We start from the raw sequence: 24342 nt of genomic DNA on the forward strand, positions 1-24342 counted from the left end.
TTTCTTGTGTTACTTTTTTTTTCTTTCAATTTAGGCTTTTTACATGAAATCCAATCCAATCCACTTTATTTGTATAGCACAAACAATAAAGTTACAGAAGTGCTGCATAGCAGTTACAAAACAGTAAAATAAAGAAAGTTAAAGTTAAAATACTATAAATAAATAAATTAAAAGCATATAAAAGGCCATAAGATCAGATATAACACTGAGAAATATAAAAGTACAATAAAAGACAGACAGAGACCACTCAAGCTGTATTAAAAGCCAAGGAGTAAAAATTAGTTTTTAGAAATGTATAAATGAAAGTACTTTCACCAGCGCTTTAGCTGCAGTGTGGTGGTTTTTAGTAAACCTGCACAGCTACCAAAGTGCCACCGGTGTAGCTCTCTGACCTCTCGGTGTCAGAACGTATCCGTCAATAATTCCAATTTCATGCTCGAGTGGTGGTCGTGCAGTGTGAAGCAACTTCTCCACCAGGTGCTCGCGGATTAAACGTATACTTCTGGACAAACGTGAAGTCGACGTACTGTATGTACTTTTGTCACGACTTTTTTTCCCCCCTCATTTTGTTTAAAGACTTGTGCGCGTTAATTAATCCACACAATCAGCGAGTCCATACGTGTACTGGAGTGCTCTGACCTTTAGGTGGCGGTCGTCATCCACAGACAAATTCAATTTCATGCTTGGGCGGCAGAAACTGTGACTCTTGAACCTCCAGTGCTCACTCATCCCATGCCCTCCAAGATACTCGACGCTTATTTCCAGAGTCTTTATGGGAGCAAATCTAATAAACCACTGTATCAAAGAGTCTGATTTTTGTCTGTCAGTGATAACATGGTTGCCATGTGACTGCTGCATGCAAATTCATATGCTCCATTAACGGATAAACAATGAAATGAAAGGTCAGCGCGGCTGTCGGCTCTGCTGCAGAGGATCCTTCGATTTCAGAGACGAGGGGAAACGCTCGAGTTGAGCAAAGACAATAAAACCATGATCGCAGCTGGAGCTCCCGAGGCATCTGCCAGTTTAGACGTCACTAGTATCTGGAGGGCAGCCAATCTGACAGATGGAGGGGGGAACAGACGTATAGAAGGTCAAAAAAAAAAGTTGGAGGAAGGTGGTGAAATCAGTGGAGTAAAGTGAAAATGAACGCGGTGACAAGGTTACCGCACACGTCCAAACACGCTAAGCGGATAAAGACGTGAGGGGAGTAAACAAGAGGTCAAACTGAGTAAAAGGAATATGACGGTATCTCACTGAAGAACTCTGTCATTTCGTAAAAATGTTTCAGAAATCCCCAAAACATTTAGAGGAAACAATTTTTGTGATGTGCGTTAATACTTCAAACACAGTATCCTTGAGCCCAAGGTCACATCAATAATGTCTAACCCTCAAAATACTCCACTTTCTACCATGCCAACCTGTGACCATTGTAATTAAAATGTGTTGAAGTTTCTTCCAATTTCTTTCCTGCGACCAACCAGCGCCTAATTCTTTTCACTGGTCACGTTAGGGAGTCACCATACAACCTTAAAAGGAAATTGCTTTTTCTTGGTGTTACTAGAACTGACGGACTGAATCTCGTCTGTTGCAGCTTAAGCTAAATCCAGATGAACTTCAGATGAAGTAATTCCACTCAAGAGCACATTTCCTTACAGTTTGTCCAATTTTGAAGCACTGTACATTTACATTAATTACTTGAGTTACTGATGCAGTTTAAAATCTAGAGAAGGAAAATGTTTTGCTTGCGCAGACATCAATAAATCTGCAAATCCAACTGCTTAATCTATTAAATTTCCTCTGCCAGCTCACAGTTTATATTATTGATAATAGTCTGTGGGAAACATATCTGCTTGTTTCCCGTCTCCTGAGGTCACTGTTTGCTTGTTCATCCCTCATTTATTATTCAGGAGCTGAGGGTGAAAATTTGATCTCATGTTCAGGTTCAGAATCAATAAGACGGTAAAATGGGGAAGAACCAGAGGGACGAAAAACACAAACACAGCCTGCACGAGTCACTTCACAGACACATCCTCGCTGCTCCAGTATCAGATCACAGGTCCCGTCTTTGACTGTGCAGTGCCTTTTGAGTGCCATTTCCACTGGCTATGATTTCGATCTTATCAGATGTCTTGCTATACATAATGCAATTAAAACTGGCCAGACCACAGACGAAAAGCTGTGGCGTGGGTATTCTGTAACAGGGCCTGCATCAATGTCTGTCGCACAGAGTGACCGAGTTACCAGCAGCCGATTCTCCTGACTCAGTGTGTCCTGTAAGCTGCCGGCCATCAACACAAACAACGCTACATGAATTATACACAATGCTGTAACCGTGGTGATGAACTCTGAGCTTTAGGCAGAAGATGTGGCTGGAGAGGTAAAACTAGTGAAAAGACACAAACATTTGGTTGAAGTAGCAATACCACAATACTCCACAATATTTAAGGTATTTACTATACAGTAAATAGCAGATGAAAGTTTATGAAAGTATACACATATCATGTGATTACATATAATGTAAAAAATGTAGAAGGTTTAATTCAATTCATCCAAAACGCTTGTTGATAAGTCAAAAAAAATCAAATGACACAGCATCCAGCACCAACACTGACTATAACAATGTTTCCACTCATATGTCATGCTTTTGTTTATTGTGTATTTTCCTCTAAATTCAAAAACACGATTTGAAAAATGTACTATTGTTCCAATAAAGAAGCGATTGAGACCACTAACTCCTCAGGAAAAATGTTTCCGGATGTTATGAATCAAGTGAGAATGAGCTTCCTCATGCCCTCTTACCACCATCCCAGATGAGACCCTCACTCCTCACCGTCAGAGCTCGGACCCCCCCCTCAAACTCTCCAGTGTCTTGGCATCTGCACCTTTAAGTGGATCTGCTCCTTGAGTCAGCCTCCTCCCATGCTCCGTCTTTCAGCCCGTCTTCCTGCACTGGAGAAGACATCTGATACACGATGCAGATGATGATAATGTGGTTAGTGCTCATGTAAAAATAAAATCCTCCCCCATCATTCTGTTACACGGGCAAGGTTATTTCCACCTATTATGGAAATGAAAGGCAGTAAATCATAGTCACTCATAACAGAGATGAATTTAAAACGGATTGAAACTCAGTGGCGTTTGGTGGGGCGCTAAAAATAGACTTTTAAAAAAATATCTATTTCTCACTTGCACTTAAAGGCTACGCTGTCAACATCCAGGTCTTGATTAGAAAGAAAGGGAAAGAGCTTTTCGACTGAATGAGAATCACAGGCCGGTGTAATTGCAGAAAAGAGCTTGTTATACTTGGCACGAGTGCGTGAGGGGAATACGGTGCTGAACGAGGTGAGGGTCAGATGGCTGATAGACCCACGACTAATCACTCTCTTAAACAATGTGTTCACCTTGCTGGAACACGCTCACACTGTGATGACTAAGCAGCTCAAAAACAGGTCAAGGTTTGACTGGCAGTCCAATCTTTATTTAGCTCTGGCCGGTTGGTTCACCACTTTTTGTCTCGACGGGAATATTCTTTGACAAGTTATGTTGACTTGTGCGGATATTTTATGATGAAACCGACCGACCTCTATTGTTTACCGGGCTTTCCTTCAAGACTTTTTCATATAGAACAAAGAGAACTTGAGAGAGTGTTTCAGCCGAATCTTGGTACACACTTTTTAAAGGTTATCTGACATCACATTTGACGGTCCCCCCTTTCTCCTGGTTCTCGAGGGGTTATGTCAGCTTATTCTATACGTCATCATGATCCTAAATACTGGAGTCCTCAGCAGGTCCAGTATGCCCAGAATCTCCACCCTGCTTGCAAAGGCACAGCTTAGATGGACTGGCCATGTGACCAGAATGCCATCCACAAGATTGCTATAAAAGAAGCAGGCTTTGGTGGACTGAAGTATGCCAATCGAGCACAAGGCGGGCCCAAAAAGCACTTCAAGGATACTCTTCTTTGCAGAGCTTTGATATTGACCTCAAATACCGGGAACATCTAGCCCAGGACCGAGCTGCCCGGAGAAGAATAGTCCTGCGCTGTCTGCCAAGAAAGACACTGTGTCTGCACCTCAGGGCTCTACATCCTCTCTGACCTGTGCAATGTGCCAAAGAGTATTCCGGACCCACAAAACTGCTTGCTTCTTAATGCACACCTTTAAAACACGTCTGTGGCCACAGACGGGATTGGATAAGCGGTGTCGTAACCAAACTCCACAGAGGAATACATTTGGCCAGCTCCCGACTATCGTGTCTCACTTGCTTTGGTGTTCCCAGATATGAAACCTGAATATTGTTGGCATCATTCATCTCGCTCCGGGGAACAATAAACATAAGACTTTCTTCCAACCTAAGACACCAAATAAAAAATATTGAGAAGAAAGTTGCCCTTGGGGAGTCTTTTTATTTACTCAGGTTATTTTCCTGCAGTGTAAGCATTCCTCCCTACCTCCTGCAAGTAAACATGTTAACTCCAGAGTAAAAGGCCTTCCACTATAAAATAACCGTGTACTCAGTGGTGGAGTAATATTGTGTTGTTGTGTATGTGTGTTTGGTGAAGCCACAGCTGAGCAAAATGGAGCTATCCTGAGCCATAGGGGTGAAAACTAAGAATAGATTCCTCTCCCTCTTCACTCCAGATAAAAGTAATGACCTCGCCTTTTTTAATTTGCTCCACCATAATAAATGTAAGATAATCTCCTCCTCATCCTCCTCATCCATCTATCCACACAAATGTTCCACTCCGTTCTCAACTGTAATGGCACGAGTATTTTCAGCACCGCCTTGAAATGTGGATGGATGATGAAGACTTTTTAGGACTCTGGTCTCTCATTCATCAGTTATATCAATCGCTGTAATGTAACGCCATCCTTTAGTGGAAGGGAAATGTCCTTTTAACTTTCTGCCCGTGAAATAACTGAATGAACGTGCAAAAATCAGTTGCAGAGCAGGTGAGGTGAGTTTGGTGGTGTGTTCAAGGACACAAGTAGAAACAATGCTCATTTATGATTATCAAGGTGTTTCATATAGCTTAATCCACAACTGGTAGTTTAGTAGTTCCCAACCAAGGTCACCCAGCAAGGTCACATGATAAATATAATAATATGATGTAGGCAGAAACAAATTCAGCCACATTAACCCTTAGTGGATCTGTGGCACAGGTGCACCTGATGGTAAATTGTCGTGGGAATAATACACAACTCCTTATATGGACATCCCGGGGTGTATGGGTATAAGGCACATGTTCAGGCTTTAAAAAAATGCTTCTTATGTGTTGTTGAGACAAAGTTATCATTCATTTTACATCACATGTTTCGCAGTGATAATAAGTAGTAATAATTGTGCAGAAGTCACAAACGAGACCGTTTTTCTTTGCTTTTTGTTCATAAAAACGATAAAAGGTGAACTTTGAACTGTGAGGTATTTCCAAATTTCACAAATTTAATCTGATTTAAACTTTTTGAGTACTTTTTGCTCAGGTGTGTTTATATAGTTGGTGAAAATGAAACAAAGTTTCCTTATAGATTGTGTTCAAAAAAGGATATAAAACACTGTATATACTCTACGTTTCAACATAGTAATAGAACAAAGCAGCCAAAATGCTCTGTGCTCAAAGGGTTTTTTCTAACAGAGAAGTTTATAATATAAATGCACATTTGTTTATCCTGGAGTATCACAAGCCAACAACATTTGGGACTACACTACACACGACATTGTATTTTACAACATTTTTTTAAATCTTTGGTATTTAAACAGCAAATTTAACAGCTGTTATGTTTAATGTGGTAAAATACAGTATGTACATGGGTAAAAGCATATCCAATTGAAATTCTCAAGTGAAGCACAGAATACACCAGAATGCATTTATGTACAGTACTTAGGTAAATGTACAAAGTTAATCTCCAGCACATGTCCTGTGGCATCTTTCACCGCTCACGGTCCCAGAGATCTCGCCTCACACGTCTCACAGCAGCTGCAGCTGCATTCATTATTGAACAGATGAGAGGTGAGAGCACCACGCACACACTCCCTCTGGTCACTGTGTCCTGTGTGCAGAGCATATCAACAGCAGTTTGCCTCTGCTGTGGGCGGAGGTGATGAGCAGCCTCGCTGGTGATGGATGGAGGGGGAGTTCAACTGCTCTGATCACTTAACCCTGCCAAACACGAATACTCTCTCCCACTGTGGCCCTTTCAGCCACAGTGGGAGCTTGCCACTGCTTCATTTTACTACACAGAGCAGAGTCAGGATGTTAATCTTTTTTAAAAAAAACCAACAACAAATAAACGCTGTTCTGGCCCCTTTTTGTAAACTTTTATTCCCTGTAGTTGACTACATTTGCATACATCAAGGAAGGCATTTAACAATTAAGTAGCCAAAGTGTCAACAACGTTGTCACTTGATTATCTGATGACCTCTACAAACTCTGGAACCTAATGCCAATCCTGACCGCAGTCTTTAACTTAAAGCTGTAGTGCCTCATTTTGACACACACATTAAATCCACATGTCTCTCTCTGTGTATTTGTCAGTATCGCTGCGTTTAGTTTGTGTTGCGTGTTAACATTCCCGACACTGCACACAGGAAGCGGTTCGATTGATGTCAAAACGGATGGAGGCAACAGCAACATTGCACTAGTATAGTGAGAGAGCTACAAACAGGTTGGAATATGACTGAAAACACAAAGAAGTGCCAACAAGAAGGGTATTATTCTCATTCAGCAGCTATAAACAGGATAAACACTTCTTGCCCCCGCAAGTTCACGAAGAAAATGCAAATTAACTCAACATTAAAAGCTCAGAATATATAAACAAATTTCCTCTCTAACTTGTTTTAATCTGTAGCTTGTTTGAGTGACAGGGAAAGAGAAAGACGAGTGCAATCTGGTTTCTGCCGTGTCATTTTATAAAGAACAAAGGGAAGTAAATCCTATTTTCCTAAACATATTTCCAGGTCATCCAGCTCTAGGACTCCATTTTTCAGGACTGGTGTCAGACTGGTGTCTCGCCCTGACTCAGGTAGTTCACTTTCCAGGGTGTCACTCACACTCCGTACCAGCAGGAGTGTCTTAACTGTCACTGGGGCTTTGGTGTCATCAGGCAGTGACCGACAGAAGGACAGACAGCAGTCGCCCTGAACATCAGATATCAACCATTTTGTAATCCAATCTAAATCGAGACATCGAAGGCCAAGTATCCATATCGTCTGTATGTTATGTGATCGTTAGAAACATATTTTATGGTCCCAGAAGAGACGTAAACCAATCCAACTGGCTACTGGAGAAGTCGATGCTAACTGCGTGAAAGCATAAGTACGTCTGAGCCTTTAAAATGAATATCTGTTTATCACTCACGATTCCCATGATCAGATTTGTGTACATTCAAGTCCTCAGATCCTAATTTGTCACCACATAAACTCACAAAAATCTTAGGCATTAGGGGAAAAAATGTTTTTTATCTTATGTCATAAAAGTCCTGCACTTTTTTACCTCGGTATCCACATCCACAGACTGTTAAATGGCTGTTTCATATTCCGTGTTTGGTTCATTTTAACATCTGCTCCTAACTTCAAAATTTAAAACTTCTGAAGCCGTAAGAAGCCCAATCAAATAAGTGGAGGCCTAAGCTGAATCACATAAATATGCAATGAATTCAGTGCGCCTCATATCAATCTAGAGAGGAAAGTCTGCGAATATGATCGCCGCCGGTCGCCCAAACTATTGATTTCCAGATCATATTACACTGAGATTGCAAAACCTAAGACTTTCGAGGACTATAGTTTACCAATAGGTGAATTTGATATCTCAGAAGAAGAGTACATGTCCCGGAGCCAAGACGGCAGTGTGAAGAAAGATGGATGAATGCCCTAAAACATTTGAAAACATTCTTCACCTGCGACCCTGACAGGGAATATTAACTTTTTACTACATGAAGGGTAGTTGGAGGGCTATGGTTAATAGAATATTATATCATAGCTATTATATTGTTTAAATAAGTCATTTTTATATTACGTGAACTGAACAAAGTCAAAGTTGTGAACTTATGGAGCCTGGGACACTGGATTTCTCTTACTTTTTATGTTTTATTTTTCCACAAACTTAAGAAAATGCAACAAAATAAGCCGATATAAGTTTGTCTATGGCTGGTGTTGATCTTTGCAAATGGCTGACATATGTTTAATAATAACAAAGGAAAGGACAGCGTTGATTTATTTAAGTAAACATTTATTGGACAACTCTTACGGTGCATTTCTTCCATCTACATTTTTGTGTCTTATTAGTTTTATTTGACAGAGAGCAAGAGCAAGAACAAGAGCCTTCATCTCTGATTAGAAATTAGATTCCACTCGTGCATGTGCTCAATCATAAGTGGTTCCCCTCTTCACTCTATAGTTTACCCACTCATGGGCACACAAAGTGATCAGCAGCCACAGCAAACTCGTGTGACTGAGTGACTTGGCTTTGTGTGGCCGCCTGTGTCTGTCTGGCTGTGGCTCACTCCATTACAAGTCTAAATGACTAATTAATGGTCCCTGGACAGGTGACACCAGCTCCTCAAGATCCATTTACACCCTGATCCCCACAAGGCTCCGCCTGGACTCAACTGCACCTCTTCACTTCTCGTCCACCTCCATCCGCTCGTCTCCTCTCCTCCCCTCCCTCATCTCTTATTCATCCAGTGGCAGAGTACTGCTTAAGAAGCAGCTCTGCGGATAGACAGACAGTTGCACCTGACAAATGGAGGTGCGAGCTGCATCTGGGATGAGAAGAGGAGCGAAATGGAAAAGAGTGATGCACTTGACACGTTGCTTTCTTCAACGGCCTTTTGCAGTCGTTTGTGTGGAGCGAAGATGGATGGATTGATCTCCACCGCAGTATGAGCACAGCGAGCCTCACCACATGCTCTCTGAGTTAGATAGATTGTGTTAGATGCAGTGTGTTTGAGGAGTCCTTCATCTTCTCACCTCTGTAACATTTCATAAGTGAAGGCCACTATCAAACACATACACACTGCAAGGAGGCAGATTAAGGAAGATTTTTCTGTGGATTTACAGTCACAAATGCATTTTCCTCAAACAACAATCACACAGGAAAGTGTGAGTGTGTGTGTATCAGTCCATGATCCTACAGTATATAAATTATTGCTCTCTGTCCTGGAGGAAAGAAAAAAATCTCCACTTTTATTAAAGTCGGTCCTTCACCGCAACAACTGCTAATCTCACATCTTAATCTGAATGTGACATGAATTTTGAGAGACTTACCGATTACAACAGTAATTAAAATGTGACAAAAATGTAACGAAAAATGCGACGTTTACAAAAGGTCTTAGTCTACACACACCCGGCGGATAAACTAATGAGGAAGATGTAAGAAATTGCAGAGAACGTGGAGCTAGTTTGAGGGGGAAAAAGGGGGAGGTGAGCGGTAGAGTTTTGTTGCTCTCTGCAGTGTCACCATTAGATTTCACTAATTCTCCCACAGTGGGGCTTTAAGCACGTTAGCTCAGAGATTATCTGAGATTAAACTATTACTAGGTTTACAACCAAGCCGAGGGATGAAACTGATCGCAACAAGACTAATGAGACCCCCTTCTCCCCCCCCCAAAGAAACCTTTATTTAAAGGTTTATTTAAAAACAAGTTCAAAATGTCTGCTGGCAGTTACACTGTGATTGGGTCAAGGGAGTCCACTGCAGCTGGGATGATCAGGCCTCTTGTACTGGAACCTCCTGTGCAGGACCAATCAGCTCCCAGGATACACACTTACAGTACATGCAGACTTTTATACACACGAGGACAAGGTTCATGGTGGATTTTTAATATTATCTTTATGCAGAGGGATCACCGAGGTGCATGCATTGTTGCTGAGTCATGCTGGGAGATCTTTGTGATACTTTCATGCTTTAAAGACTGTTTCTGGAGTGTATGGTGTGTGTGCTGCATGTGTCCTTTACATGAGTCACATTGGATCATCATAAATCCTAATTCAAGCGTGAGTGTCAGCCGTGCGCCAGCTAAATCCCAGACTGGCTATATTCATAATGTTTGACATATGTTGTCAGTCAATGACGGAAAGTCTTATGTATACAGAGCAATATGGACGAGGTTATATGGATATGGGATGCATGGGGCAGGCTGTGCAATGTGTTGCTGTGTGCGAGCTGCTAAACTAATAAAGAACCACATGTTCCGTTAATAGTTGGTCTCACTAGACTTAAGCCACCGTGAATACATGACAAAAAAAACAAGGTTAATGTATGAGGAATGGTGCAGCGAGGATGAAGCAGGAAAAAAAAAGAAAAATGTGAAAGAGCAGCTTCCAGTGGCCATACAACACCACACACACTGCACAGTACACACCGCTGCTAATTTAACATGTTCACCAGAGCTGTGGGAAATAAACGACAAAACCGACCAAGGAAAAGTGCCCGAGCAAGGTTATTAGCAAATTGTGTGGTCACACACACTCACAGGTTTCGACAGACACACAATACATCCTGTAGTCGGGAGATAGGGATGGGCAGCCTTGAGTAAATCAATTACGAGGTTCAGTGTTAAGTTGAAGGCCACGAGGAGGGCACCATAACATCATCCCTGCCACAGTCTGTGAGTAGCCTCCACCACTAAATCAGCTGTGTGCACGTTTGATCGGGCAGACACCCGTGGAGGAGGTGCAGAGCTGCTGAGAGGAGCAGAGGAGGACTGTGGAGATGTCCTTGTTTGTTTGTTTGGGGGAAAGAAATACTATCCCATATGCCGTCGCAGGCGAAACAGCTTGACATTATTATGGCCCTTTCCTGCTTATCAGGAGCACCAGAAGTGAGGCTGTTCTCCATCATTCTCTATCTCATTCTACCCTTGTTTTCGCAGTGTCTCCGTTTTCTCATTCTCTCCCTCGCTCCAATATCTATATTTATGTTCCCACCAGGGCCATTTCTGTCCATCTGTCCAAGATGGATTCGACAAAAACACTATAGGCCTAAATGTCTCAAACAGTTTCCAATTGTCCTTGAAAAGGAATGTTTGTCCTTTGGGGAAACATACTTACTTGCTGTCTAGAGATCAATTCTCAGATTGTGTGATATAAAAGGCATAGTTCATACTTGTGCTGAAAGTATACATCATTTTGTTTGTCCTTGGCCTGGTTGTTTTCCATGGTTTAGTTCCAATAATGGAATGCTGCAACACATGTTCTCTGGTGTCATGAATAAATTAAATAATCCTTGTTTGAATTGGATAAACAGACAAGTCCTTTTTGCAGCCTCTCCAGTGCTGCTGTGGCTTAATTTGCACACATAAGATATCAAGTGAAAGAATGATCCGCTGTTACAGGTTTTATTGTTGTGGCTGCTCTTACTAGTTCTTGTGTAGCTGCTTCAAATAAATACCATCATTTGATTTTAAATGGTTTCATTGAATGGCCACTGTGGTCCTTTCCTTTCTTTCACGTGTCGTCTGTGGTCCTTTACTCTTGTGTGCACTCTCCATTGTCCTGAATCTTCATCTCTTTGAGCTGCAAATTCATTTTAGAGCTGTCCATGGTGCTGAACCTCCTGAAAACTGACTTTTATGATCGCCGTCTTTAGATATTTTTGTTCCTCCTCGTGTTAGATGTTAGATAAAGACATGCAGATGGCACCATGTCTCACTTATAAAAAGAGATTTTAATCTCTTCTTTCTTTTTTAAATTTTTTTCAATTTGTGGGACATGATAACCGGGAGACTGTCGAAATACTTTTCAGCTTTAAGGTGACATTTAATGATGAAACTGCAGATTGCAACAAAGGGAGGACTTCTGTTTCGTCCCTTTCACAATTGCATCTGGGAACTATGGTGGCCTGTGTGTACCAGACATGATGTCATACTTCTACATTTGAGTTGTAACTTCTAAATGTTCTGGGTGGTTTGTATGTACATGCTGCACCCTCATTGGCTTACTCTCATATAGTTTAACGTGTAAAATGATTGGTTTGCCTTGTTTTCACTGAAGCTATGAAGAGATAAAGTGGAGGCAGTCCTGCTCCACGACACAGTGTAAACCTCTGAGTTGGAAGAGGCCAACTGTGGACATGAAGCAAACACTCATGCTTTGGAAAAGGGATCAATTGGAAAGCGCTGAACAAGCCCCCCCCCAAACCCAATCAACATTTGCCCGCATGCAATTACAAGGAATGATTTACAGCAAACGTCGCAGGCTGCAAATTAAAGCTGCAATTATGGGAAGGAAACACCCGACTCTCGTGGAGTTACATGATCCTATAGTCATGATGAATTATGTTATTTGTGTTCAAACTGTAGAGGGGGAATGGCTTCACTATTACCTCAACACCTCTGAACTATACATGCATTCTTCTTTAAAAATGGGTTAAAAAATATATAATAAAATGTTCATTAATTAGGGTGAACTGAAAGTAGGCTACGTGCACTGCAGCTATCTCTCGCTCTCTCGTTCTCTCTCTGTGCGTGCGTGTGTGTGTGTGAGAGAGAGAGAGGGACAGACAGGGAGAGAGAGAGAGAGACAGGCGTCAGAAATACCACCCACGGTCCCGGAGCGCAGGTCAGCAGCTCTCCACGCAGCCACACTCGGCTGTTGTCTCACCGCCCGGATGCGTAAACATCCCCAAAAGGGAAACTCACCCTTTGTGTCCAAACGGAGACGCAGAGCGCCGTGATGACAGCGCGCGGTGCGTCCGTGCGTTCTGATGGTTCTAAGTAACCGATGCCGGTTTGATTTTGACTTTACAGACCCGAGAGGCGTGTGGTCGGGAGCCGGGCGCACATGCTCTGAGACTAAAATGAGGAGGAAGATGTGGATATTTCACAGTGCCAATAACTATTCGGAGCGCGTTTTCTTCGTGACTTGGAGCCGGTGGTGTTTGTGTTACTGCGCCGCAGTGGCGTGTCTGCTGTTGTCGCCTGTCAGGACGGATGATGTCTGCCTGTCGTCCTGCGTCTGTGCCAGAAACTCGGGGACGGTGACCTGCCGTGAGGGGGAGGACACGGAGGTCCCGGGAGACATACCGGAGTGGACGTCCACGTTAGTAATCACGGGGAGAAACATCTCAACTTTACAGCGCGGCGCGTTCATGACCAACGGCACGGACTTGGAAGTAACGACACTCTTACTGTCCTATAACGGGATACAGGTTATTGAGCCTTACGCGTTCCTGGGGCTGCCCCGGTTGCATTTGCTGGATCTGAGCCACAATCGGCTGGAGACTATCTCAGCCAGAGCTTTCCACGGATTACCTGAGCTGCGCTCTCTTTATCTCAACGACTCAGTGTTACCTGTGGCCACGACGCAGCTGTCTGCTGCCCTCAGCACTCAAAGTTTGAGCAACCTGCACAGACTGGAGTTGGCGGGAAACAGACTGATGTCTATTCCCCTCAGGGCGTTAGATATCTATAATCTCCACGCGTTAGTGCTGGTAAATAACTCCATAGAGACCATCGGGAGGGAAAATATAACAAATCTGTACCAGCAAAAGCGCCTGAGGGTCTACTTGTCCTTGAACCCGTTTCGGTGCAGCTGTGGACTGGACGCGCTCTACTACTGGTTGAAGAACTCGTCCCAGTGCCCAGATGCAAAGCATCTCCTGTGCAGCGAGCCAGAGGCCAAGAGGGGGACTCCAGTGGAGATGCTCCAAGGAGAGGACGTGGACTGTGGGACCGAGAACCTGGAGACAGTGTCTTACGTGTTCCTCGGCATTGTGCTGGCTCTGATCGGGGTGGTGTTCCTGATGGTGCTCTATCTCAACCGGGGAGGCATCAAGCGGTGGCTCAACAACATCAGAGAGGCGTGCAGGGACCAGATGGAGGTGTATCATTACCGCTATGAGCAGGACTCAGACCCGAGACTGGCCAACGTGGCTGTTTGATGTGCAGTAACCTGAGGCCTAAGTACTGCACTCTGGAGGGGACAAAGTTGTCTTTAAGTGTTTTTTAAAAACCAGTTCATTTTGAGCAGCTGGTCCATGAACTGCAAGTGTCATATCTCTCTGTCTCTCTCTCTCTCTGGAACAAGAGCCAAAGACAGTTAAGAGCCCATAACGTGTTCATCTTGTACAAATGAACACTTTAACCTTTAAGCAGTATGTCCTTGTTGAATGTTTGGATAAACTTCAGGAACACACAAGTCAATTAAGTTCATTCTAACTAAAGTTGACAAGTTATGTCAAATTACACCTTCAACAAACTTAACTTTGTCCAAACTTAGTTAATTTGTGTGTTACTTTTTTTTCATTTTAATCGTTTGTACATAGATGTATTGTATTGTATTTAATGCATCATGTTAACTCAGCAGCAGCTTAACTTAGAATTATTTATCTTATTTATTATAAGAGACAAATATAGAGTCCATGTATATATCTGATATGAAAAGATGGAATAAATCAGTGGTATTATTATTATTATTACGACAAACTGCAGCCCATATAAACAGTACAATAGGCTTCATTCAGGGAAAATAAGTGTTTTTTTCTATTGATAATCTTTACAGAGGTAGTGTATACGGCAAAGAACAGATTTTCATCCCTGGAAAAGAGTTTGTTTTCTGTCATTAAAGAGGACAAAAGAGGACGAGACAAACTCTGACCATGCGTGTGATTGTTGTAGACATGACACCGACCAAAACATTAATAAAAGGTCAAATAAAAAAGTGGTGAGTTAGCAGTGTTCTTCACTTATAAGTGCATTTCATCTTCACTGTCAGGGAATGTTAACTTCATGCAGTGCTGTGCCAGACAGGAAATGGTTCCATGTTGTATTTAAAAAATGAAATTGTGAGAAGAGGGAAGAGAGTTCGTTAGTGTGTGCAGTTTTCGACAGGATGTCACATCATCGCCCTCTGTAAATAAATAAATAAATCTCTCTCCGGAAGAGCAGCAGAGACCAGTGGTATAAATCTCATCAGGCCCATAATTACGATAATAAACCCTGGGGATTGATTATTGACCCACGAGTACAGTGTCTCTCTTTGGCCCAGAGCTCTTTGATCATGTTACAGTAACTAAGTGACCTGAGTTATGATCGCAAGAAATGTCAGGATCCAACGTCAAACATGGAAACTGAAAAGGGAAAGTGTGGGAAGTGTGTGTGTGTGTGTGTGATATCTTCAAAAGAAAGGTAAAGAATAGACAGACTTTTGTTTCATCAACCACTGAATGTTTGCCTGTCTTCTTTCCAGCAGTGGTGGAAGCAGGTGTTAACCAAAATCCTTGATTGTGATTTGCTCCCATTCAAACAACAAACAATAATCAAGAGTCAATGAGACAAAATGTGTGGTGATGAAAGATGTCTGTATATCATGTATGATTAACCCAGATTAACCCAGTGTCAAAACAGCATTAACTTCTACACAGCAGGGACTTATACACATTTATAGGAGATACATAAAAGATCAAAATATGCATCAGAAACTTCCCTTTGTGTAGTGTGTGTGTGTATGAGAGACGGCGAGAGATTGAAGTACAACCCAAATGTATGTGACGGAGAAATATTAACACATGACACACTATGCCAGTGAGCAACAATCATTCATTCATTCATTCATTCATTCATTCATTCGTCCCATGTAGCCGACATACTGTATGCCGAAAGGCGGGGTAAGACCCAATACAGGTCGCCAGTCCAAGAAGTTTATTTGCTTATTTTAAATAAATGATGTACACGTAATCATGTGTCCATAATGCATTTTTGTCTCATTTAATCACTGAATATCACAAAACTGATGTTACTTGTTGTGATAAATATAAACACTGTACACAGTAAGATATTAAAAAAAGAGGTGGGGTTTTTTGAGGATTGATTTCCAAACTATGCTGTTCTGAAACGCCTTAAAGGTGAATACATACTTCAGCAGAGCCACAGAAACACCACTGGTTAAATATCACATTTTGTCTCCTCCTTCTTTATCACGATCACACTTTAAATGTTCAAATAATACATCATGTCTAAAAGGTACAGTGTGTGACATTCAGAAATTGAATAAGAGATAAGAGGAGCTCCACGGAACGAGGACGAGGATAAAAGAGAATGGGGGAGAACTTTAAACTGTGTTGGAGAACTTTGAAGTGCGGAGGGCAGCATTGCAGCCTCAGTGTGCAGCCTGACGGAAATTATCATTATTATTTGAAGAAGAATTAAGCAGAATCAGGGGAGTTGCGATGGGGAACTTTGTGCTGCGTTTGACGAGCTGTGATTAAGAACTTTGAACCGTGGAGGACAGCATTACACCTCTCAGTGTACAGCCTGCCAAGGATTATAAGAAGTAGGGTATTATCACTTTAAAATAAAAATCATTTGTAGTCTTTTGTAGCTTTAGAATCAACCCTTTAAACATTTAACAGGTAAGGGCTTTTACAGATGCTGCAAACGTGGTGCCACAGGAGTTAACAAGAGCAGAGAAACAAGCAAATTACTAAACACTGGAAAACTGGGAAGTCTTCAAGAGAGCGAGCCGTGACGTTTACCACGCAGAGGCCTGTAACAGTCTGGCGATGAGTGACTGGAGAACCGGGACATAAGTAGGAGTGCTTGATGATTAGATTGGTAGCAGGTGTGCTCCCGCCGCAGGTGAACTGATTGCATGCAGAGACGAGTGCAGCAGAGGAGGGCGGAGCATGACACGGAGGGATCTCTACTATACAAACAAAAAGATGGATGTAATTCCTTCCCTCATGTGCTTAAGAGAGGGTCAAGTTGACATGAGTCAGATAAAATGACTGTACTTGTTGTAAATGTAAAATCTCCTCTGTGTCTCATCAAATACTGGCTTTTTCAATTTGATTTGGGATGCAAAGAAATGAATCACAAAGGAGACAATGTTCTGTTGTTGGTCAAAACAACTGAATTTGACTTTCAAAGCACTCGGGATTCAACTCCATTGCCCCATTCCCTAGTTTCCACATTTTTCTTCCTCTCTCTGCCATTTTCAATTGCCCCCTCTCCCTCTTCTTCATCCAGGTAAATGACTTTATTCAGCTGAGTGACTTTGTAAAGAATCAAGGACCGGGTTTAAGCTGAGCCCAGCAAAATGGAAGGATGGCCTAAAAAGAAGAGAAAGAGAGAGATAAAGTAAAAGGAGAGCAGAGAAAAGATTCATTAGAGTTCTTTAATTCAGGCACCCGCTGTCCTTGCCTCATTCAAAACGATGACTCATCCTCCTGCTCTATATATGAAAGTCTGGGAAACCAAATCCCAGAAGGATTCTCTCAAACCAATGGGCAAAATATTACATCTAATGTTTAACAGCTGCTGCTATGGAAGAATTCAATCACATTTGACCATATGTACTTTAAAATCACTTTTTTTTTTAAAAGGTTTCCATCTTTCCTCCACAGGGACACGTTTGCCCTGATGTGCTGTCTTGGCAGATAATGTCACACAGTCCATCAACCTCTGATTGAATAGTTATGGTTCCCTTGGTGTTGTAGGCTGGGGTTGCAATGAAGCCACCACGGGTGTGGTCACAAATGTCATTATGTAAATAAATGTTGATGGCCTACACCCAGATGGAATTGGTGTCGCAGGAAGCTGCATTTTTTTTAGGATGTGACTTATAGAGATGAAGTTTGCGGTCCACTGATCTCTGGTTATCGATCGTGGGATGTGTCGCTCCCGCTGTCTAAAGAAAACGGAGAGTGTCTGGCATTGTGAGAGAGGAAAAGGGGCAAGAGGAAGTTAAGAGTCAAATCTGTCTTTAGTGTCGAGAGGGGAACAGTAATGTATGTAGAGGGTTCAAAGATTATCTCTCAATATGAAGAAAACTATGGAGTGAATTCTCCCTCATCGCACATAAAGGGTTTTTTTTTTCACTCAAATTATACATATTCTTCACTTTGAAACACAAATCTTGACCACGCTGCCACGGCAGTTTGACATTTATTGCAGGTCTGAGTCATCATAAACTGAAATTGTTTTTGGATAGAAGGAGACAGCAGCTCTTCATATGATAGAAAATGGTCAACAGCGGACACAACACATATGAATACGAATCGTTTGATGCATCCTTTTTGCTTTCCTTTGTACTGTGCTCACAATGGACTGAACACCGGTGTACCTTCTAATGACCACAACAGGAAGGATTATTGTAGTGGCAACTTAAAACTTTAAAAAGGTAGCTTCCTTGCCACTGTTTCAGGACGTGAAGATTCTGACTTGATTCATCCAAGGAAGGCGAGACTGACGTAAAATTAGCAGTTTATTCCACAAAAGCCATCACAAACAAACAAGCCCCAAAACACTACAGTTATGGTTTGGTTGCTCCTCTTCCTGTTACATCCAAATTTACCTCAATTAATTGTACAGCAGGACAATTAAAGAAGCCTTAAACCATTTTTTTAACCGAAAATAACACAACAAAATACAGATTTTAAGTACTAAATTATTCTTTTTCTTTTAAAGTAAACATTCACACATCTTCCCACTGCCACACTCCCTTGTCCTGATACGTTTCAAGACGTTTCCTTTGTTATAAACTGTTGGTCCTTCAGTCTCCAAACAACTCCTGACCTGCAGCAAAGTCGGGAGCTCACTTCTTTACAAGAGGTCAATTGAATGGAAGACAGCTACGACATGCACTCCCTAGTCAATATTTCTATCTGCATTACAAATCATGGGAACCAATGCACTAAAGTTGGAAAATGTGGCCTCTTCGCACAAAGGCCATGGGGATTTGACCAGGAGCTGCACAGCTGTATCTGATCTATACTTAATTAATTATAATTAAGTCCACCAACCAACCTGCCTGTGTGTTTCTAAGAAGAAATAGTCAGCGCTTATTCTGACATTCTAGCATCTCTGACCTTGTAACATCCAGCACTGTAGGAGAAAATAGCAATTTTTTTTTGCATTTCACATATTAATTTGTGAGGACACCATGTGCACATTTTTGGTTCAATGATTTGGGAAACAATTGTAACCCTAATTTCAGGATGGTGTAGCATCCATCAACATGGACAGTTCCTATACATCCAATTTTATTTCAACTTCCACAGTCACCTTCAATAGGTTTCCCCCTCTGAACACGGTCAAGTAGGAACCACAGGTAAGAAGAATATAAAGAAGACGTTAACCTAAAATGTACACGTTAATATTATTATTACACATAATACATACTGTATATATGTACCTAATCAGCCTGTACCTAAATATACTGTATGATAATAAACTTGACTCCAGAATAGTATTACACAAGGGGATGCTGCTGTACAGGATATGATCCAAGTGTCCAAACCAATCCAACTTTATTTGTAAAGCACTTTAAAACAACCACAGTGGACCAAAGTGCTGTACAGAATAATTACTAAAAGACACAAATAAAAATCACCACGGCAGTTATCAAAATCTAACTATCAGAGGACAAATATTGCCTTAGAGACTTCTTGGATGGGCTTGAAACAAAGCTGTGATCCAAGTCGACAGCTGTAGTCTTGCAGTTCATGTTGACAGTGACCTATTCCCTCATCATCCATCCACTTTTTAAATTAATCTTGTCATCTCTGAACGTAGCAAAACAAATACTGTGGTGTATTGAATCTGTCGCCCGCTGTCTTACTTTGTACATTTTTTGGCACATTTTTACCTCCTAAAGATGGAACTGCTGCCTTTGTCTCTACTATGGCAAACTGCAGGTGTTTGCGAGTGTTGTTATATCTTAAAAAGCCTCACCCATAGTAGTTTTACTCAGTGTTTCCCATAATACTGGGTACTCAGTGCTGAGAGTTTTTTTAATTATGCTTTTATTGGCTACAATGCCTCGTCAAGGACAAGTACAAGTGCAAATCCCTCCATCAATTACTGAAAGAATCATTAAATGAATTAGGAGTTAGTGATGCGAGCATGTCAGCACATTTACTGTATGGTATGATATGAGTAATAATAATTTAATCAGTAAAAAAACACAACATTCAAGTGCTTGTTTCTCTAAACAAAATCGACTCATTTACTCATTACCTAAATGAACAGGGCACCACCTTGACTTCAGTTAAGAGTTTAGCTCTGTATAGTTTATTACAGTTTTTCCCCTTTTTATTACTGAAGCATTTAGACGGCTAATAACAATTACTCATCTAAATTACAAGTGCTAAGCGCTCATTAAATGTAATTCACATCAATCACACGGCCAATGTCTACCGCGGCGCTGCTAATTAGCTGCCAGTGAGTCTGAGCATGTTATTTGTTTGTGAGGGCAGCTTTTCCATTCAGCAACAGCTGACTCAGCACTTTTAATATTTCATGCTGCCCTTCAAGCCGCCGATCGTCTGACGAGTCATCACATCAGACCTCGGAGAGAAAAAACATCTGTTCTGACAAGCTGTCCGTCAATATTCGAGCACAGTCCAGAGCCAACTTGAATTTCTGCACAATGAGACCACTTCTGTCATCAGAAACATTGTGTTTGCACATGGACCCAGCACTAATGCGCAACAAGAGCTGTTAATGTGCACAATTGCACATTTGTGCATCCTTCTTGGCCTTCATCGTATGCATAAACGACCGTCCTGCTGTGGCTGTGTCTCTACAAAACAAATGTTTTGACAGCATGTCAAGCTCCATTTCATCACAATCTATTCACTTACCCCAGTTTTTAACCAACCGTGTTGTTGTTATGTCTTTTGCTGATGCTTTGATAATCGTCTCCTCCTCTTACTATTTACACAGCAGCACCACATTATAATCACCCCAAAGCAAAGTAAAGCAAGTGATGCGTTTAGAGGAACTGGTGCGACAGCTGTGCAGGAGAAAGTTTAATCATAGTTAAAGTTCCACGTCTTAATTTGGCACCAGCTCACTGTAGACTCGAGTGTTTTAACTTCTGATGCCCTTGGAGTGAAAATAATCATAAATCAATGTCAGGATGAGAGAAATGTGCCGCGGGGAGTGTCCCTCCTCAACCATGAATCACTGACAATGTTAGTGGCAACGGAAGAAGCAACTTCAAATGTTCTCTCTCTCTATAAAAGAAACACAAAAAGTTTTAGATTTTGGATAAAACTGTTACTCCACCACATCGACAGCTATTGGCACTCTTTTGTTTAATTTAAACTGAGCTATTGCAGTCTCCTGAGCTAATCATTAAATATAGACTGTAATTGACAAATGTTCTTGAGGATGAAGGGAATAACCTGCTTTGCCTTCTCTGATTCCCCTCTCCACTCAAAATAAAACAAATCTGGAGCCACAAAAACCCATTTGACTCGTAAAAATTATGATAATATCTCATATAGGTTTTATATACAGATATACTATATACAAAACAATGATAGTTTGTTGCATTAAGCACTACAAAAGTAAAACCGTTGACATGTCATTGCTGTTTATAGCCAACCTTTTATAAAGTGGAGAAATAAAACAAAGAATTATGTAGACCTTGTCCTTCCATTGTTACATTAACAGTAACCCACTTTGAAATTAATAAAGCAATATTTGGATTTTATGTAGTTGCCTGTAAATATGTTGATCAAAGATGGACAGGATGTTGTTTTAAACACATGTTTTGTCCAGTTTGGGTCGGTTTTCAACATCACACTTGACGCAGACATTGGATGTGATGCACACAATATTAAAACACTTCTATGGCTTTGACTTTTGTGGCTCTAGAGCCGCAGGTTGCAGACTTACTTAAGAGGTTTTCTCTGCGTTGCATTTGCCCAACCTGGGGTCATAAGTTTGCTTCTGCTCCATATTACAATTTGGCCACGGTCAATTTGCGTTCGTTTAAAAATAGGCTGGCCTCATTGTACAATACAGACGTTAATTATGTCAGGAATGAATTGGTCTTGTGTGACACAATCGTGAGCTTCCCTTTATAATTTACCGTCCAACTACCCCTGTCTGTCCATCAAGTTGTGGAAAATATACATCATGATCTCTAACTCACTTCCTGACCTTCCTTGGACATATAAATGTCATCACATCATCATCATTTTATCCCCATGAACATTGATTTTTGACTGTGTCATAATAAATGTATGTAATTTGAGTTACAGCCATGAATGTGTTTGACCTTCAGCCCCCCCCCCCTCGAGTTGTTCCACTGTTCTGAAAACACAACGACCCGGGAGAGTTCCGCAAATGAGTCCCAGTTGTGGTGGCCGTCACTGGGGAACGGTGTTTGATGATGTTGTGTATAAACAAACAAATCCTTTTACTGTTGAACCATAATTAATCTCTTCCCTTGATCATCAGAAGTGGAGGGGGGTTGGTGGGAACATCAACGTGTCAACGAGATGATACTGTACATTTTTAGACAAACATTCCACTAATGACCCGAACGCTTAATGTTGCACTTGCTCATAAATGTGTCTTTTCATGCTACTAAACTTATAATTTCAAATAAGATATGGTAAGAAAATAGACTTTGTTAAGGATAGAACTTCTCCAGAGACATTATAATATTATAGAGAGAGTGAAGAAACCCAGCAGTTCACAAAATAAGCAAGTACTAGACGTCAGTGGAGAGAAAGAAACTCTTTTAACAGGAAGAAATATCTGACAGAGCCAGACTCCAAGTGTGGAACATCTGCCTCGGCCAGATGGGGCAAAATTATGTAATTTAAAGATGCCAGAGTATGAATTCTATCCATCCATCCATCCATCCATCCATCCATCCATCCATATCCTCAAACTGGAGCAAAATATTTGGAAACTAGGATTCTTCTTTCTTGATTACCGGCTAAACATTGTGTTACTTTATTCATTAAATAAATGTTACAAAAATAAGTTCATCATCATTATTGTTATTATAAGGTTCAGTTCAATCTTTGCCAAAAAACCCAGCATGTAAAGGCATTATTATTATATTAACATTTAATAACAATAAATGTAGTAGCAGTAAATGAAGGTCTATTATCTATCTATCTATCACTTTAAATGCTAAATATAATCCCCTTGACGTATAAACACATTGTAGCAAAGTATTATGAAAGGAATTCAGGATGTTACGTTTGGGTGAGGTGGTTTTCAAAATTGCGAGAGAGTATGAATTATTGCAAAATATTATAAACCTATGTTTGTCTTAAAAACTTCAGCTCTCTTCTCATGAATCGCCATTTATATAATAATAACAATAATAATAATTTCCCCTTTTCAAAGTCCCAACAATATTTAAACACAAATGTATGAAGACACGATAAAGTTTCTGCCAAAATGTGCCCTAAATGTAACTGAAAATGTGTTATACGTACACATATAAACCTTTATTTTGCGGTTGTATTTATGTAATCTCACAGCACTGCCAAAGTGAAGCTTTTCATTTTCAGTGTAAGCCATTTTCTGCCACTGTACAAACATAACTTCTGGGCGTCGTATTAGCTGAAGTCTCCAATTCATTTAATGCATACTCAGCAAGTAAAAACACACACATGTTTAATGGCAATTTAAGCCCACTGTTTGTCACACTTAGCCCACTAATTACAGAAAATGACTTTAGAAAGGGCATTAGGAGGAGGCAGGAGCTGTGATCGCAGCCCTTCGGAGAAGAAGTGACTATTAGACAATTACTGGGTTTACTTTAAGAACACTAATGACTCGTTAGTATCAGTTACACCCTTACCATTACGCTCCAGTTTTAATTGCAGGAGCACAGTATCTCCTAATGGATGCAGATGAGATTAATTAGGCTTAAGTCTGAACAGTAAAAGGTTTGTTTGTTACAGGCAAGGTCATTAACCCACATCCTTTTGGTAATGACACCACAAATAGGGCTCATTAGCAGTGTTCCCGGGAGTCCAAGTGGCAGCAGAGAATCCCTTTGTCTGGGGTCACTATGTCCTGTTTCAAGGATAAAATCTTCCTCGGGGAATACGATTCACTGTCGGAGTCCTATTGTGCTATCAAGTCACTCCATACATGCCAATATTTTTATTACTCTGAAATTCATCTCTCATAATAATTTTATACTCGACATTTTGTAAAATGCAAACCAATATGTCAGAGCTTAAACATCTCATTTAACGCCCACAAAGGGAAGTTTGAGAACATCTCGGAAACTTCTGAACTCCTTTCCCTCGTGACTCTTTGGAAGCAGGAGTAATTTGAAGTCAATGGCAGCCTCACAAACAACCACAACTCCAAGTTTTTAATTATTTTTGCTCCTCGTTGGTGCTAATTAGCCTGATGTTTATGTACAGTAGTAAAAAACGGATTGCTTGTTAAAGACAAGGTCATTAACCCAAAATCTCTGGTGATGGCAACACAAATTAACCTCACTTTAATCATGTTGTTTTGTCCCAGTGTCTCTTTCAAATGCATCTTCAGGGAACATTATGCAACAGACGAGCCATTTGTGGAAACTGTGAGTGCACTGTGGAAAGTTGTTCAGCTACAAAGTGTGCAGCTC

General features: G+C 41.1%; 1 protein-coding gene across 1 annotated transcript; it reads left to right on the forward strand.

Annotated features, from left to right (window-relative positions):
* Window positions 1–12567: 12567 nt before the first annotated feature.
* On the forward strand, window positions 12568–14647 carry waif2 (Wnt-activated inhibitory factor 2). Its single transcript, XM_044042668.1, has one exon. It carries the CDS (start codon window positions 12704–12706, stop codon window positions 13877–13879), a length of 1176 nt encoding a protein of 391 aa, XP_043898603.1. The 5' UTR covers window positions 12568–12703; the 3' UTR covers window positions 13880–14647.
* The last annotated feature ends 9695 nt before the right edge of the window (window positions 14648–24342 follow it).

The sequence above is a fragment of the Solea senegalensis genome, linkage group LG13, assembly GCF_019176455.1.
Source record: "Solea senegalensis isolate Sse05_10M linkage group LG13, IFAPA_SoseM_1, whole genome shotgun sequence".
Taxonomy (NCBI): Eukaryota; Metazoa; Chordata; class Actinopteri; order Pleuronectiformes; family Soleidae; genus Solea; species Solea senegalensis.